The sequence below is a fragment of the Rattus norvegicus genome, chromosome 1, assembly GCF_021556685.1.
Source record: "Rattus norvegicus strain SHRSP/BbbUtx chromosome 1, alternate assembly SHRSP_T2T, whole genome shotgun sequence".
Taxonomy (NCBI): domain Eukaryota; kingdom Metazoa; phylum Chordata; class Mammalia; order Rodentia; family Muridae; genus Rattus; species Rattus norvegicus.
In genome coordinates, this window is record NC_141534.1 from 258,705,406 (window position 1) to 258,723,759 (window position 18,354).

Below are 18,354 nucleotides of genomic sequence, written 5' to 3' on the forward strand. Positions count from 1 at the left end.
TCCACAGTTCTTTAAGCGTCTTCTGAATAGGAAAAGGGATTCCTAGCAGGTAGTTTTAAGCTTCTGAGATGTAGGGTAAAGTATCTCAGAGATCGGGCTCCATGGTGAACCTTTGCAATTCCCTGCTCAATTTCTCTAGACACTTGAGCGGACTGATTGACAACCCTTCTTCGCTCTCAAGTAAAAAGAGCTACAGCTGAAGAGGCCCGGGAAAAAATGGTCCCACAGCCTAGCAGCATTATTGCCCTTTTAAGAAGCTCGGCTAGAGCCCCTCCCTCGGCAATGTTTAATGTACCGAAGTTGGTGCAAGTCACGTGAGAGTACGAAGGTTCGCCACGCCTTAAAGAGGAGGAGTCTCTCCTTGGGGACCAATAGCACAAACCGCTTTAGGAACAGCCCTAATTCCAGACAGGGAAGAGGGCGGGGCCAAGGATCTAAGCAGCTGTAACAGCACTTCCGGAAAATACACCCCTCCCCTCCCCCTCCCCGTTTATTTCGCTAGTACCGGGTGGGCTGAACCAGCGGGTGCTGATTAAAGGCGCCGCCTGCCGCTTTCTCCTCACCTCCCCCCACCCCGCCTGTCTCCCCGCCCCCTTTCCGAGTAGCGGGACCGGCCTTGATGTAGGGACACCCCTGACCCCCCCTCCGCGCTTCTATCGCCCTTATCCGGGAGCCCCGAGCGCTGCAATCCTTCTGCCTTCTCCCACCCCCATCTTGCCCTCCTCACTCTGCTTCGAACCCATTGTATGCGGGGCAGCTGCGAACCGGGGCCAGAGACAGTGTGCCCAGTGTGCCCAGTGTGCCCCGTCAGTGGGTCTCGCGGGCCCAAGCTCTTCCCCCGCCCGTGCTGTTCCAGGCAGGGACGAGAGCGCCCTTCCTCGCTGAGCTGGTGGCCCGGACCGGCGGGCCGCACCCCCAGCCCCAGCGCGAGCCCCTAGTGTCCCTTCTTAGAGGGAAGAAAGCGGAGAGACCCGAGGCAGGAAAAAGCAGCCTCTAACTGCTCGGCCCGCTGATCATTTTTATTATCGGGATTATTATTAAAAGGGGGCGGGACCCCAGGATGCGGAGAAGGGGGCCAGAGACGCAGCTATTTCTATTAAACAGATTATTCTTGAAATAATATACGCAAGATGGCTGAAGGTGGCTGTGATGAGAGTGTTCGGGCTGGGGGGTGGTTTCTTCCTTTTTTACCCCCCTTTTTTCTTCCTTTTTTTTTTTTTTTTTTTTTGATCTAAGGATAAAGCTCTGAAGCGACAGCCGCAGCGGAGACCCTGCCCGGAGTGCCCGCCCTCCCCTCACTTGAGAAGCTGCGGGAGGACAAACGGACCCACGGACAGAACGACGGGCGCGGGCCCGCCCCGGACGCGTCGCCCGGGCAGCGCTGGGGGCAATAGGCGCTCGCCGTTCTGCCGACTTCTTCCAATTCTAATCTTTTTAAAAGATTTTTTTTTTTTTTTTTGGAAAGGATCGGGATGGGTGGAGCAGAGGTAGAGAGAAATCAAGACTTGGCATTTTTCTCCTTCTCTCTCTCCTAATTTGCTGGAGGCCACCAGCCCTCCCCTTGGAGAAAAAAAAAATCCCACCAAAGGGAGGGGTGGAAAAGCGAGCTACAGGACCCTCGAGCGCGCGCCCGGACCCCCGTCCCCACCGCGGCCGCTGGGAGCTCAAGATGGCTGGGCGCTGAGGACGCACCCGGCCCGGCAGGCTCGGCCTGGCCCCGCCGCCGCCCCAGGCTGGCTCCGACCGCAGCCCGGAGCCTTCCAGGCCGGAGCAGAGGCCGAGAAGAAAAGAAAGTGGGGGGGAGGGGTGGGGGGCGAAGGGGGAGGGCCGGGCGGGGGGGAGGGGAGGGCCGGGAGCCGAGCCTCCTGTTCATTAGCAGTTGAGAAAAATTCCTTTCTAGTTTGATCAATCCTTGTTTTCCTCAGCGCAGGCGAGGCGCCCGCCCAGCGCGGGGACAGGGAGTGGGGTCTCTCCGCGGAGGGGGCGCCCTGCGCGGGGCCTCCAGGGAGCGCAGAAGTAGCGACGAGGGGGTCAGGCCGGAGCACCTCCCGGGCTTCTCCCTCCCTCCCTCTCTGGTTGCCTTTTTTTTTTTTTTCCACTTCTCTCCCTCCCCCTTCCGTTTCTATTTGTGAAGGGAGGAGGAAGGCAGAGGCGGGCTGGTGTCTCTGGCCGGGGACTGGAATTTCATCTGAATGACTGCCCCAGCGCGCACGCAGCGCCCCGGAGTCGGCCCGCCCGCGCCCTGCAACCCGCAGCCGGCCGGCCAGCTGGGGGACGCCCGCGCCACAGCCCGGGGACCGCCGGCGCGCCTTGCTCGCCGGCTCCGGCTCCAGCCAGCCTCGGCGCGGCCGAACTAGATTTCCTGGTCCCTCGGACCTCCGCCGGGATCCAGGCGAGGAAGGCGCGGCTCGCAGCAGCCAAGAGGGAGCCACCGTCACCGCCAAAGGAAGAGTGCGGCTCCCCAGCTCGGTGCGCCGCGGGGCGCGCCCCGATGCCAGCTGCGGGGCCGAGCGCAGGCCTCGAGCCGCCGCTGCCCTAGCCGCGCTGACGGGAAGGCGGCCTGTTATATGGAATTTGGACCACGGCGCTCCTCTCCAGGGCTGGTGCCCGGGCCGCGGCCCTGGCGCAGCCCGCCGCCTCCCGCTAGGCTCTCGCCAGGAGGAGGAGACGCAGCCGGCGGCGCGCGCGGCGCAAGGACCCAGGCTCCCTCCTCTGGGGGGCGGGCACGCGGAAGGCGCTGGTGACTGAGCGACTGGCGCGGCCGGCGGGGACCGGAGCTCCGGGCTTGGTGGGTCCTCAGCTGCACCAGACTGATCCCCAGGGTTGGGGAGTTAGAGAGGTCTACCCGGGCCCCCTGCCCGCAGCCGCCATGGCGGAGAATTGGAAGAACTGCTTTGAGGAGGAGCTCATCTGCCCCATCTGCCTGCACGTTTTCGTGGAACCGGTGCAGCTGCCGTGCAAACACAACTTCTGCCGGGGCTGCATCGGCGAGGCTTGGGCCAAGGACAGTGGCCTTGTGCGTTGCCCGGAGTGCAACCAGGCCTACAATCAGAAGCCGGGCCTGGAGAAGAACCTGAAGCTCACCAACATCGTGGAGAAGTTCAACGCCCTGCACGTGGAGAAGCCCCCGACGGCACTGCACTGCGTGTTCTGTCGCCGCGGCCCCCCGCTGCCGGCACAGAAGGTCTGCCTGCGCTGCGAGGCTCCCTGCTGCCAGTCTCACGTGCAGACGCACCTGCAGCAGCCCTCCACCGCCCGCGGGCACCTCCTGGTGGAGGCGGACGACGTGCGGGCCTGGAGCTGCCCGCAGCACAACGCCTACCGCCTGTACCACTGCGAGGCCGAGCAGGTGGCGGTGTGCCAGTACTGCTGCTACTACAGCGGCGCGCATCAGGGACACTCGGTGTGTGACGTGGAGATACGGAGGAATGAGATACGGGCAAGTACACAGAACGCGCGCGCGAACACACACACTCACACATACGGCCTGGGAGCCACCCATCCGTACATGCTGACTCTCTTGACATTAGCCTAGAGGCCTTCTTCCAAACTCTTCCGTGAAAGTTTAGGGGGCAAGGCCCTGGGGAAAAGGCCCCGGCTGCTGGATGCATTCTCGCACCTGCGCCCTTGGGATCCCTCTTGCAAGTCATTTATGGAATTGGGGGAAGCTGTTAGAAGTAGTTTTGAGTGTTGCTTTTCTGTTTTGCGCAGCTCCCTCCCCCTGCATTGTTTCTGTAAGCTCTACGGGAAGTCACCAAGGCAGTGACCCCGGTCCTGCTTCTCCAGCTGCTGTTTATGTAATGAGTGTCCTGGTGCCGCTGCTGTGGCTGACATGATCCATGATGCTGGCATACCAATGAGGAAGTAAACAAAAGCAGCCATGTTAGTTTTAAGCTCTATTGGAAACACACTGGGGGTGGGGGTGAGCTTCCGGAGGTAGAACAGAACTCTGGCATCCAGCTGGGCAAGGCCTGACTGTCCAGAGGAGTCCCCGACTGTCAGCTCCTCCAATCCGTCCTAGTAGACGCTCTCCAGGCTAAGGCTGCTCTCTATATACTTGGTTGCTGCCTGCGCCTGGCATGAACAAACCTTAAAGTATGTGTCGTCTTCACCCTGGGCTCTTTCCTCCCAGCCCTGCCCTCTTACACAGCCCTCCCACATTTGGGGAGGGGACGTGGAAGACGGAAAAAGAATCCTGTGGGTTTAAGGTTGAGCCGCGTTGAAATCTGGTTTCAGGCAGCTGGCTCCCTTGGGCTGCCGGCTGGGTGATTACGAACCGCACCCCCCTCCCATTGTATACACCCTGCTGCAGCAGCCAATGTCAAAACGGCCTTCCCCCTCTTAGGCCTCTGGGCCTGGCTGGGGAACTGGAGTGGGGCATACTTCTGTCCCTTTCACTGAAGGGGCTCCTCCCAGGTTCCTCTCAGGTCCCCTGCCTCTCTGGGTTGAGTCACACCAAAGGAAGGAGTCGATCTAAGACTGTGCCATCTTGAAAGCTCTAGCTAGGGGTCTGGTGCTAAGGGAGCAAGGTTGGGTTTGGTAGGACTAGGAGTGTGTGTTTAGGGTGGGGGCCCCTGGAGCCCAATGAGGCTACTGCAGTATGAGGAAGCCAGGCCTATGGGGGTTCTTTCCTCCGTGGTTGTGGGGGCTGGATGGAGACAAGGAGGGGACCAATCTAAATGAGTCACTGTTTAGCAATTAAAAACCACACATATACAACCAACAAAAGGCAGAAGGGCCACCGCAGGCTGAGGGCGGGGATAACAAAATTTGCTGTATAATTAGTTTGCAATTGCATGGGCCAGCTCTGGGGTTTTGTGCCAGGAGAGGCCTCTGGTTTCTTAAAGGAAGTGTGGGGGATGGAGAAGTGGAGTCACTCCTCCCCACCAGTTGGGAAAGGCCAAGTCCAGGGGAAGTGGAAGAGCCCGGGGTCCTCCTCCCCTGACTCCAGTTAGGCAGAGCCCACACTTTACCCAGGATTGAAGCTGCTGCTATTAATAAAGATGATAGGGTTGGAGGCAGGGAAAGGCTGGAGAAAAGATGGCTGTCCAGCCCTCTGTCCTGGGATTGGCTGTAGAAAGTGGGTAGAGGGGGAAAGGGTAGGACTGAATGGAACAGTGGAGAATGTGGTATATTCCATGTGTTTGCACTCCTTAAGTGCTAGGGATGTCTTGGGGTAGGGATGAAAAGTTAATCATACCTGGTTTGGTATTAGGAGGGCATCCTTAGGTGTGTGTCTGCACTTAGGCTCAAATGGGTATGTCCTGCCTTAGTATTGGGAGGAAAGGGTGGCGTTTGCTTGTAGAGTGTACCTGGGGCTAGAGGATTCCTTTCATCAGGTTCTGAACTTTGTCAGCAGTTCTGTAATGTGTGTGTCTGTTGTACACACATACATGCGTGCCTGTATGCATGTACTCTGGTGCCTATGGGGCAAGCTCAGAAATAGTGAGTTGCATTAGGGCCAGATGTGCAATTCTATGAGCTCAGCTTATCTTCCTCACGTCCATTCTCTCTGCTGCCCCAGGCTTAAAAACCCTTCAGTTGTCCCTTATCTCTAGAAGTCTGACTTATTGAATGCAGAGGTAGGGGTCCCACCCTTGGGGAGGAGCTGAGCCCTGAGGAACTGACTAGAAAACCCTGCCTTCTCTTTAGGCTATCCAGGAGGAGTAGGCTTCGCCTCAGCTGGTTTTTTTTGGTTTTTTTTTTTTTTTTTTATGCTAGAGGGAATCTGCCTGAAAGGGCCTTTTGCTAGTGCTGTGGAAAAGGGGCACTGGAATTTTCCAAGGTACAGGAGCAGAAGCACAAAGAACCACAAAAATAATCTGTTCTGTTTGTTTCTCACCTGCCCTCCCACAGTGGGTTAGGGTCCAGGTCGGTTGGCTGGAACAGTTAACCCTGCTGAGTGTTTTGTGCTGGGAGTGGTGACCCACACCTTTAATCCCATCACTGGGGAGGCAGATGCAGGGAGGTCTCTGAGCTCAAGGCCAGCCAGGGCTACATAGTAAGACCTTGTCTTAGAAAAACAAGAATAGCAACAACAAAACCCCACTGCCACCAATACCACCCTCACCACCAACAAAAAAAATCAACCACCGCTTAACCCTTCCAGTAGCCTTATCTCCAAACACTCAAACACTCACTTTTGTCTACTTGAGCCTGTGGCTTGGGTGGGGCATCAGGAAGGGGCGGTACTCAAGAGTTAGGCCTGTGCAGGCCAGGACATTGCTCCACTCTGCCTTTGAGAGAACTGGGTGCCAACCAGATGGGGCCTCAAGATCACTCACTGGGACATACCTATGCCCTCGAAGTGTTTTTCTTTTGGGCTATGAGCCCAGGCTTGAGACATCCAGGGGGCTCAGGCCTAGCAATCCTGAATGTCAGACAAAATCCCTTCAAGCCTCTAAGTTTAAGGGTTCATCTTAGTAATAGGGGGCCAATGGGAGTTGGGAACACTCTTATGACCTCTCTCAACTAGAAAGGGACCCAAGGGAAGCCACAGTCATGCATGTGAGGGGCTTTGCAAATGTGCATGGTTGAACTTGCATGATTTTTGTGTTTCTGTGTCCTGTTGAGGACCCTGGAAGCAGACGGGAGATGTTGGCCTGGCCCATGTGACTTACATCCCCCCTCCTAAGGAAAAGGGGTGCTCTCTGGGAATGCAGTCCCACTGCTGAGATCTGTAGTTGCTTGGAGTGAGAGTACCCCATGTCTGTGCTGGAGGAGCGCACAACCCTGTAGAGAGTCTAGCTGTGAGAGGAGGCCTGGAGGTCTCTTGCTAAGCTGAAGGCCGGGTTTACAGACTGATTCTGGGAGTTCAGACCCACCCTTCCCTCTGCCAAAAGGGGTGGGGTGGGGGTGGGGTTAGTGTGAATGCTGTCCTTTCCTTGAGTCCTTAGAGAAGAGAGCTGGCTTTGGCTTCCTCCCTGGGACCTAAGAAAAGCCTCAGGCAGAGGCCCAGTCCCCTGCCTCTACCCTAGGATCCTGCTGACAGCCATTGATTGATTTACCTGCCAGCAGTTATGGACTTGGGGCACCTGCCTGTCCATCCATCCTTCAGTTCATCTGTCTGTCATAACTAATTTTTTTCTCACATGAGTGTCTCCAAGAAAGCATGTGTCTCATGACTGACTTCCTTGACACTGCTGTCCTGTATGGCTGTGGAGTGGAGGAGAGAGTATGTACGCTCACACCTTTATGTCTGTGAGAGAGAAGTGGGTGTCAGGTGAGACGCGAGTGGGGTACAGGGCAGGCTGTTTGGGCCTCGATGGTTACTTCTGAAAACTGAATTTCCTAGCCTTGATTTTGTTCAGATCACCCCTTGCTAAGTGGTCGGAGCAGCATTGACTATTAAGGTGGGCTGTGAGCCTGCCAGGGGGCCTGTGACTTTCTTATCTGGGGATCTTTGGGAAGGGAGAGAAGGTTGGGACTCACGTTAGGGTAAGCTGTTGCCTGTGATGGGTGTTGGAGGTAGGACAGAGCCCCTGTGGGTGCTGCAGAACTGGGGAGTGGGTAGAGTCTGGGTGGGCAGCCCCACTTGGGCCTCTGCCCTGGTCTGAGCAAGGAAGCCTTGGCCAGCTCATCCCTGGCTCTGGGAAAGCCCTTCCTCCCTGGCCAGCCTGGCATTCAAACCCAGACAAAGGGGGGCTTTCTCTCTCGCCTCTTTGTTCTGCTGCCCCAGAGGCTGCTCTGTGCGCAGCAAAAGCTAATTCGGCTCTGCAGCTGGGAAGCCCTCTCATGCTGATGGTCTACGGGGACTGCTGAGTCTCTAGCTTTTCTGCTTGCCCTGGCGCCTGTGCCCACCACCCCTCATCCCTGGGTTCGTGCTTTCCCCAGCTTAAGGGTTCACATGGCCGGGAGGGGAAAGTGCTTGTGCCATGGAGTCAGGTCAAATTCGATCTTGGGATAAAGGATTAAATGGGGAAGTAAGGGTAGTCTCAGAAGCTTGGGAAGAAAGTTCTGCATGGTTCTAAGCTGGATCGAGGAACCAGCGCTGGCGTGACCTAAGCAAGGAGATGTGTTTTTCCTTTCCCGTCAACCTGGCTCCTTTTTTGTCCCCTCATTTTTACGGGGGGGGGGGGGGGCTGCTGGAGCCAACCTCAGCCTTGCCTACAAACCTGGGGCCTACCTCTGCCTCGCCATTCTCCTCTGACCTCCCTTCTCTTCCAAGGTTGACTTGAGGGTTTATTATTATTTAACTTTTACACAGCCCTGACTCTCCAAACCTCACCCGTCTGCCTAGTCTAGTCTGACAGCAAAATACCAACAGGGCCTAGCCGGTCAGGCTCCAGAGGAGCCTGAGTTGACAGGGCAGAAGTTAGGCCCTAAGAGTACCCCTCTTCCTGGGTGGGCACCAAGGCATGGAAGTAGGTCTGAGATACATGGGCACCCTGGAGCCTTGGAGAGCATGGGAGTTAGCAGGCCCAGTAGGTCCCAGAGTGCCAAGACCCAAAAGTAAAGAAACAGTGATCAAGTCCTACAATTCTAGGCTTCTCCAGAGACCTTGGTCCTTCCATTGCCTCTAAACTAGACATGGTTCCAACCTTCCACACACTTGATTGTGGGCCACCATCCAGGAAGCTTATGGGGGGAGCCACAGGCAGTTTAGAAAGCCTCTACTCCCTGTTTTGGGGTGCCTTGCCGGGAGTCAAGCTGGGAGATGGAGTCCAGCCTCAGCCATGCTTTTCCCAAATGGGAATTGTGACTCCCAGAGAAGGTGGGGAGAACCTGGGGGAGAACAAGGTTGCTGGGGGTGAGGAGAGGCTGTGCCTCCCAGGCCCCTGGTCCTCTGGCATCTTCCTGCTTGGTGTGTGTGGTTGGTTTTTAGGGGTTTGTTTGTTTGCTTGCTTGTTTGTTGAGATGGAGTCTCCCTATGGAGCTCTGTAGACCAGGCTGACCTTAAAGGCACACGGGTTCCCCTGCCTCTGCCTCTCAAGTGCTAGGATGAAAGGTGTGCACCGTGCTCGCCCCATTTGAGTTTTTGACTTGGTGGAGCTGGTGTGGCTGTGATGGAGAGGCAGCATTTGGTTCCTGCCAATCTCGCTTGAAGTAGCACCTCTCCCCGCCCCCTGGATGCAGGGAACCTGGGGGAAGGGCCTGCCTATGCCTGCCTATGGCAGCGCTGGAGGTCTCCTTGAGCTTCCTTCCCCTTTCTGCCCTGTCTCCTCTTACAGCAGAACTGTAAAAAGGGGGTCTCTGAGGTGGCAAGGGGAAACCAGCCCCCCTTTCTGTTGGGGTTACTGTCTTCACTGGGCTTTGGCTGGATCCAAGCCCTTCTGAAAACTGCAAAATCCTGAAGCTGAGTTCCCGACACTAGCCTCCCAGAGTAGGATGCTTCCTGGGAATGCCTAAGAAGAGAGAGAGGGCTGAGCGGGAGCTAGTGGATGGACAGCAGTCATAAATTCCTGAAGGTCCTCAGTGAGAAAGTGGGAAGGACCCTCATGGCTTGCAGGGTAAAAATCAGGAGAAGTTAGGTTGGTTGGAACTTTTCTCTGTCTTCTCCTTCCCCTGGGACCCAGCCTGGCTTCCCTCCCTCATCTCTGTTCAGGGCCCTGATCATCCATGACTTGGGCAGGCAGACGTGGAGTGGTGAGAGCCTGAGCTGTCAGATGGCCTGGATCCTGGTTTGTATCCGGGGTGCTGGGCTCAATGTGAGTCACACCTATGCGCACACACAGGCAGCCAGCATGCTATTTGAGCCCTGTTTGTTATATTATAGGAGGGGGGAGAAGGCTTCCGTTTACAGTGAAGCTTGTTTTTTTAAATGTGTATGAGTGTTTTGCCTGCCGTGTGTGTGTGTGTGTGTGTGTGTGTGTGTGTGTGTGTGTGTGTGTGTGTGTGTATTATGTATATGCAGTGCCTGCAGAGGCCAGAAGCATGTGTTGGAACCCTAGGAACTGGGATTTCTTTTCTTTCTTTTTTTTTTTTTAACCTTGAGATACCTTGCTTTTTTTTTTTTTTTTTTTTTTTTTTTTGACTGAACCCAGGGCCTTGTGCTTGCTAGGCAAGCACTCTACCACTGAGCTAAATCCCCAACCCCCGATGGAACTGGGGTTTCTTTTTTTTTTTTTTTTTAAAGATTTATTCATTTATTATATATAAGTACACTGTAGCTGTCTTCAGATACACCAGAAGAGGGCATCGGATCTCTTTACCGTAGATGGTTGTGAGCCACCATGTGGTTGCTGGGAATTGAACTCAGGACCTCTGGAAGAGTAGTTGGGTGCTCTTAACCGCTGAGCCATCTCTCCAGCCCGGAACTGGGGTTTCTTAACAGATGGTTGTGAGCCTCTGTTAGTGCTGGGAATCAAACCTGGGTCCTCTCCACCCAAGCAGCTAGTGTACTCTTAACTGATGAACTGCTTCTTCAACCCACAGGAAAGTTTTAATGCAGGCCCCTTCATTGTCTGGGGGGTCTCCAAAGACCCAGGTCATTACTTATAATTGGGTGTAAGTGTGTGTGCACTCTGGGGTCTTGGCCCAGGTTGCAGTGTGTGTGTGCACTCTGGGGTCTTGGCCCAGGTTGCAGTGTGTGTGTGCTCGGGTGTGTATCTGGGCAGTCCTGCGGGCACCTCTGTTTCTACTCCATACAAGCTATATTTATTGTCAATCTGACCACTCTGCCTGACAAGGGCAAGGGCTGCTGGGACACTGAAGAGCCAGCTGGGACAAACTCCAGGCTTTCTAGGCCTAGAAGGAGACCTTACCTTCACCCAACCCTGCCCTCAGCACCTTGATTCTTTGTTTCTTGGCTATCGACCTCTATAGAATAGATCTGCCTGATGTTTCTTGCTGGCCTTGGTTTCCCCATATATAAAAAAGGGTGGGGTGGTAAGGAGGGAATTGGTAGGAGCTTGTCTTGGCAGTGGTAGTGATGATGGGGTGAGCAAGGGTTATAATGAAACTAAAGACCCCCACAACAGAGGAAAAGAAGCACACCTTGCTGGCGGACATTTCCTCTGAGTGTCTGGGAGCTGCTTTGCAGAGCCTTGTGCTGGACCCTTGGATGTTTCTGGAAATGAATTCAACAGCAACCAGGTCCTCAGGCCTTTTTGAGGCCTGACTATTAAGAGAAGCAGAGGGCAGCTACAATACCCTTTGACACAGGGTCTCCCTTTGTTGCTAAGGATGACCTCAAACTTGTCCCTCAGTCTCCCCAGATCAGAAACTCTGGCTTGCACTGTCATCCACCACCCCTGTTCTTATTTTCCCCCTGGTAGTTCAGACTGGCCTTGAACTCCCGGTGATCCTCCTCCACCTTCAGGGTGCTGGTCCTTTGGGTGTATGCCGCCACCCTAAGCCAAAGCTCAGCTCTTTAAGAGGGTTGAGATTAATGCTGGGTGGGTGTGTGGGCACACGCCTTTAATCCAAACACTCTGAAGGCAGAAGTAGGCAGGTCTCTTGTGAGTTTCAGGTCAGTCAGAGTAAATTCCTGGACAGTTAGGACTGTTACGGAATGAAACACTGCCTCGAAAAAACAAATTGAAAGAGAAGGGGGGGGGGGGGCGTTGGAATTTCTAGAGAAATCAGATCATGGTTTCCGAGTGAAATCCAAAGCACTAGAGTGTGAGCTGAAGATGTAGGAGATGTAGGTCTGTGTAGAGCTCTTGCCTCACCTGAGGCCCTGGGCTCTCTTCTCGTGTCTTAACACAACAGTAACAGTAGGGGGCGGTAGCCTAGTGAGGGGATTCTAGGCTAGAGCTGCCATCTGACTTCCTGCAAGTGGCAACGTTTTATGTACAATACTCCTTACATGTAGCTGTTGTTAAACCTCTGAAATGAGACTGGTGCAACCGGAAACCGCAGCTGTACTCCTGTTTTTCTCTTGTTTTTGTTTCGTTTTGTTTGAAGGGGGAGGGGGGCCTTCCTATGTATTGGCTCCAGCTCCCAAAACTCCGGTCTCTGCTTCCCAGTGCTGGGGTTCCAGGCCATCTGACTTGCTTTATTCTGTATTAACGTCAATGTAAAAAGTGGCCGCCATACTAAACACAGCTACCCAGCAGGGCAGGATGTGACTGCCGACCCACCACATGACCAGGATAGGAAGGGACCTGTACCAACTCAGAACAAACAGGGTCATGGAAAGTTCCTCAGAGTTGGGCCTCAAAGCAGACAAAGGGGGGGGGGGTGCTGTTGGCTGGCAGGAAATGACAGGAAGAATTGAAGTGTCTGTCCTCTGAGCACAGTGCTGGGGGAGATCCCTTAGAAGTAGATAGTCACAGGATCTTCTAAAGGCATGTGGAGATCCTGGCCCAGGCAAAGGTGTGCTTACCTTACCCTAGCGGCTGGGAGCTGCTCTAAAAGATCATTTGTGGCCTGCTGAACTACCTGAAAGGAGGCAGTCTTGTTAGGTGGGAGAGGCCTTGTCTGAAGAGGTGTGCTTATGAGGAGAGGGTTGTAGAAATGTGCAAGTAGGGACATTAGTTCCCCTTGTAGAAGACCTGCATTCAGTTCCATTTCCAGGGGATCTGATGCCTTCTGACCTCTGCCAGTGCCAGACAGGTACCTGGTGCACATAGATATATGCAGGCAAAACGCTCATATAGGGGTTGGGGATTTAGCTCAGTGGTAGAGCGCTTGCCTAGGAAGCGCAAGGCCCTGGGTTCGGTCCCCAGCTCCGAAAAAAAAGAACCAAAAAAAAAAAAACCAAAAAAAAAAAAAAAAACCAAAAAAAAAAAAACGCTCATATACTAAATAAAATAAATATAATGGGTTTTTGTTTTGTTTTGTTTTGGTTTTTGTTTTTTTTTTTTTTTGTTTTTTGTTTTTTTTGAGAGCTTGGAAAACCAACCTGACCTGGCAGCAGATTGGTCTTGAGAGTAGCAGGGCTGCGCTCTACTTACTGGTCTTACTGGGGGGCTTAACTGCTTGACCTCCGAGGCCAGGGCTTAGCCTCGGGAACAAGGAAGGGTGGCTTCATCGCTGCGCTGTAGACTAAGGCAAATATAAGTCGAGTTCAAGGGCCTGTGTCATCTTGGAAGGCTGTTTGACTGTCTGCTTCTTAGGGTGCCCCCAGGGAAAGGTTGCTGGCTTGGATAATCACAGGTCTCCTGCCCCATTCATTACCTGGGATGTGTCACTCATTAGCTCTACCACTTCGGAAATAAATATTTATTTTTAATTATGTCTATGTGTGCCTACAAGCGCTCTCGAAGGCCAGAGGAGTCAGAGTCCCCTGACCCTGACATTCTGGCAACCCGACTCTGGGTCTACCGCAAGAGCGGTGGGTGTTCTTAACCACTGAGCCATCTCTTCAGCTCCGTTGGCTGAATGACTGTAGCCGGGTTGTAAAACCCCTCCAGGCCTCAGTTTCTCCCTTTGTGAATGATCACAGTACAGTACTTACCTCATGGATGGCTGGGGTGACTAGATGAACCCCCTTCTAAGATATAATGAATGATGGGCCCATAGAAAGTGGGGGACTGCAAGTGCTTAGTGTGCAGAGCCTGCCCTTAGGAAGCTCAGGGCTTGAATACACAAGGGGAGCCCCTTGGCTTTCCCTGTTCCTGAAAATAACTGGTCCCGAGGCTGCTTGAGGGGGAGATGATGCCCGGCTGACACCATTACTCCCAACTGTCCCCACAGAAGATGCTAATGAAGCAGCAGGAGCGACTGGAGGAGAGAGAGCAGGACATTGAGGACCAGTTGTACAAGCTTGAGTCAGACAAGCGCCTGGTGGAGGTAGGAGACCCTGAGCACAGGTCGGGTGACGGGGATGCAGGGTCTTGGGTGAGTTCCCTTCTAGGGGTCTTGAGTTGCTCTATGCCAGAGCCATCTGTCAATCACTCACCTCTCAGACTAGGTTAAGAGTGGTTGGCGCACAGCCCAGTGCTACACGTGGGGAATTGGCGGGTCACACCTTACTCAGAAGCAGGGGCTCCAGAGCCCAGACCCTAGCCTCGCAGCATCAGAAATGGAGTTGGCGTATCGATCACTGGGTGCTCCTGGGCCTGCTCATCCTTGTCTGCCTCTGCAGGAGAAAGTGAGCCAACTGAAGGAGGAAGTGAGGCTGCAGTATGAAAAGCTGCACCAGCTGCTGGACGAGGACCTGCGGCAGACAGTGGAGGTCCTAGACAAGGCGCAGGCCAAGTTCTGCAGCGAGAACGCGGCGCAGGCGCTGCACCTCGGGGAGCGCATGCAAGAGGCTAAGAAGCTGCTGGGCTCCCTGCAGCTCCTCTTTGACAAGACAGAGGACGTCAGCTTCATGAAGGTGGGACTGGGGCCCCGCTCCGCACAGCCCTGCTCCCCAGCTGCTTTCAAACCAGGGTGCTCACCTCCCTTCCTCTTTAGGGCCAGCCTGCATGGGCAAGTCATAGATGCTTCCTGAGCCTTGACTACCAGTCTGCCTTCATATATCTGCTGGTCCAGATCCTTTTTTAAGCCTTGAAAACTAAAACACGTTTTGGCACCTACGTCATTTAATAGCAAATTTTACTGGGTAGAACTAGCATGGGCAGTTAACAGTCTCTCTGTGTCACGCGGTAAGAAAATTCAAACAGGTTGCTGTGGAAGTATTGATGGGTCGGGCTGTGGTATCCTGTCTGTGTGTAACGTGATAATGAGAGCAGCGTCACTCACTTCTGAAATCCAGAACGTACTGGATTTCAAAGGCCTGTGACAGTGGTGGGACACTGTTAATCCCAGCATTCAAAAGTCAGAGGGGCAGATGGATCTCAGACTACCTACCAGACCAGCCTGGTCTGCAGTGTGAGTTCTAGGAAATCTAGAACTACTAACAAAGAGACCCAGCAAAGGGCCTGTGGAGCTCTCTCCCGGATATAACAGATACAGAGAAGAAACGGTGCCTGGACTGTGGCTCAGAGGCATACACGAAGCTCAGGGTTTGGTCTTCAGTACCGTATACTGTTCCCCTTTGCCACACTTTCTTGTAATTCTGCTTGGGAAGTGGAAGCTGGAGGATAGCTCAGGGTCATCCTAATGTTTAGTTCTAAGCCAGCCCGGGATGCATGAGCTTCCGTTTTGAGCAGGTGCTTGGCGACCAAAGCCGGTGTACCTCGCTCTTCCCACCAACTGACTGTTCTCTCCTTCTCTCATAGAATACCAAGTCTGTGAAAATCCTAATGGACAGGTGAGCTGATGGCCCCCAGTCCTCCAGAACACATCTGAGGGAGGGCAGAGAGGGCCATTCCCACTGGTGGGGAGGAAGGGCGGGCTCACTGGTGATGCCTCCTCACAGCAGACGCCCCGTCCACTGCCCCCAGGACCCAGACCTGCACAGGCAGCAGCCTTTCTCCCCCTAAGATCGGCCACCTGAACTCCAAGCTCTTCCTGAACGAGGTGGCCAAGAAGGAGAAGCAGTTGCGGAAGATGCTAGAAGGTGAGGGTTAAAGCCTCTGGGCAGGGGTAAACACGCCAGTGCCGCCTCCAGGAGGGCAGCAGTCTTAGCTTCACACGGCAGGCCTGAGCTCAGATCCTGGCTTGTGCCACTTCTAGCATGGGACCTTGGGCAGCGACATGACCTTCCTGAGCTTCAGGTCTTTTCCAGCTAGAATATAAGAATAGTAAACATCAGCCCAGATGTCATATATCTGCACCCATAGTGGTTCAAAGCCCACACGGGAGAGGAGACCCGGGTTGCTGGGGTTGGCTGGGAGCTTCAGCAACATTCATTCCAAACTTTCCACAGGTCCCTTCAGCACGCCGGTGCCCTTCCTACAGAGCGTCCCCCTGTACCCTTGTGGTGTGAACAGCTCTGGGGCAGAGAAGCGTAAGCACTCCACGGCCTTCCCAGAGGCTAGCTTCCTGGAGACTTCATCAGGCCCGGTGGGCAGCCAGTACGGGGCAGCAGGCCCAGCCAGCAGCGAGGGGCAGTCCGGGCAACCCCTGGGGCCCTGTAGCTCCACGCAGCACTTGGTTGCTTTGCCAGGTGGTGCCCAGCCAGTACACTCGAGTCCTGTGTTTCCCCCATCACAGTACCCCAATGGCTCTGCCACTCAGCAGCCCATGCTACCCCAGTATGGCGGTCGCAAGATTCTCGTCTGTTCTGTGGACAACTGTTATTGTTCTTCCGTGGCCAACCATGGTGGCCACCAGCCGTACCCCCGATCCGGCCACTTCCCCTGGACAGTGCCCTCTCAAGAATACTCACACCCACTTCCACCCACACCCTCCGTCCCTCAGTCCCTCTCTGGCCTGGCAGTCAGAGACTGGCTCGACGCTTCCCAGCAGCCTGGCCACCAAGATTTCTACAGGGTGTATGGGCAGCCATCCACCAAACACTATGTGACAAGCTAACGCCAAGCAGGCAATGGACGCTGGGGACCCTTCTCCCCAGCCCCGGTGGCTCGGGAATTATGCATTCAGAGACCGGCCCTCTCCACCCTCCTCTCTCCTCCTTTCTTCTCCATTCCTCCAGGTCATTTCTTTTTGGATTATGTTTTATTTAGGGTCTTGTTTTGATTTTTTTTTTTTTAATTATGCATCTCCTGGATGAGGAGGTGATGGTGGGAAGTGGCCTGGGCAGGGGCTGCAGGTGGCCCTGGAGCTGGGACAGTATCCTAACTCAAGGCACTGGGCTCTTTATCGTTCCTTTTTTAAATAAAATCCTACCCCTTTCCCTTCAATCCCCCCATGGCTGGAAGAAGCCTTGGGCGCCAACTCTCCCTGCTTACCCCGGGAGGCGGCCCAGTGCCCGCTGGCCTATTTCTTCCCCCCCCTCCAATGTTTCTTCTGGGCAGTTTGATCACTGGTGGAGTAAAGAATGACCTATAGATTGTGGAGGGTTTTATTTGTTTTGTTTTTTAATTTTTTAAAAACCAAGAATGATTTCTTCTACTCAACACCTTCCCAGCCGGATGGAGTTCAAGTCTCAAGCAGCCTTTGGCACCTTCAAGCCTGAGTGGAACCCTACAAAGCCAGGAGCCCCGTGTCCAGGAAAAGCTGAGAATAAAAAAGAACTTTGCCAATGATAGTGACCACAGCAAAAGCAAATAATAATATTAATAATAATAAAGAGAAATAAAAGAAATAATGAATAAAAAACAAGAGCCCAGCCCTCGTTGAGGTCAGTGGGGAAGGGGCTGCCCAGATTTGGGTCCTTACCTGGACCTTGACAGAGCAGCTCCCTAGAGTGGGCGCTTTATCCTAATCATGAACTTCCTGTCTAGAGTGCAGCACACCGAGATCCAGTCTTCTAAAAAACGAGATGGCGCAGTCTTGCCCGGCCTTGCCTCTTACCCCACTGGCCCTCTCGGGCCCAGGCCTTTGACATTGGTTTGCACAGGGCTCTCTCTAAGGCTGCTGCCTCTGTCCTCCTGGGTCTAGACACAGTTCCAGACCTGTAAATGTCACTTCCTTGGGCACCAACTACGTCTGCTCTTCACCTTGGGGTCATTGGAGAAATACTTGCTGAAAGCCTTCAGACCTGGCCCCATGTGACACAGACCACTGACATCACCATGAGATCCTGCCGGTGTGCTCCTAGCTAAGATAGGTGAAGGAGGGGCACCTTGGAGGCTTGCAAAGTTTACCTGCCTTCTAACCACAAGTACTAAGCACATGCTAGGTGCTACACGGGGCTGTCTCGGAGACAAAACAGGCCCTGTTCCAGGGAGAGGGGCCTCTGGATCCCTTCCTGTAAAGACTTGGGACTTCGGCCCTGGAAGGGATAGGAGAGGTAATAGGATTAAGGAGGCAGGGGGTTGGGGGAGGGAGTAGATTGGAAAACCCAGGAGTTTGCATTCCTAAATCCAGTGGTGATTACAGACCCTAGGGTTTGAGAAGGGCTGCGTGATGTACAGGGCCTCCTTGAGGGGTGCTGGAACATACCTAGACCATCCTGGCCTGAACTAGAAATTCCTTTAAGTCCTCCTGAGCACTGGGATTGCTGGCTGGCTTTCAATTCTGGAAGGTTCTCTGTTTAGATGTCTGGTTAATGGATTGGTTGCTTTTTAGGCCAGGGTCTATGTAGCCCTGGCTGACCTGGAACTCTACACCAGGCTAGCCTGGAACTACCCGTCTCTGCCTCCAGGAGTGCTGGAATTAGAGCAGGCCACCACCTCTGCCTCTGCTGCCTGTTTTGCACCCACCCCTTAAAGTAAGCTTGCAACTTTTTTCCAGACTGGAAGGAGACAAACCTTGAATGGTACATAGTTCTTTCCTTTTTCTTCCTGTTTTGTGTGGAATCGGGGAAACCTGGTACAATGTGGGCAGAGAGCCATAATTTAAGGCCCTTGTGAGCTGCCTAGGCCTTGGTGACTTCCGGTCACTGAACCTCAGAAAAACCAGAAATTCCAGGTGGGAAGTAAGTCATGCCCCTAGGCTGGCTAGAAGCCAGAGCTAGGAGTTAGGACAAAAAGCCACCCAGGTTCCTGCACCTGTCCAAGGGGCGGGGGACAG

The 18,354-nt window shown here is 54.1% G+C and overlaps 1 protein-coding gene across 2 annotated transcripts; it reads left to right on the forward strand.

Moving 5' to 3' along the window:
* The first annotated feature begins 1,855 nt into the window (after nt 1-1,855).
* On the forward strand, nt 1,856-17,008 carry Trim8 (tripartite motif-containing 8). 2 transcript variants are annotated; one of them, NM_001128083.3, is given in 6 exon segments: nt 1,856-3,439; nt 13,582-13,677; nt 13,973-14,206; nt 15,054-15,085; nt 15,219-15,334; nt 15,644-17,008. In NM_001128083.3, coding segments are annotated over 6 exon segments (1,656 nt in total). In that variant the 5' UTR covers nt 1,856-2,869; the 3' UTR covers nt 16,252-17,008.
* The last annotated feature ends 1,346 nt before the right edge of the window (nt 17,009-18,354 follow it).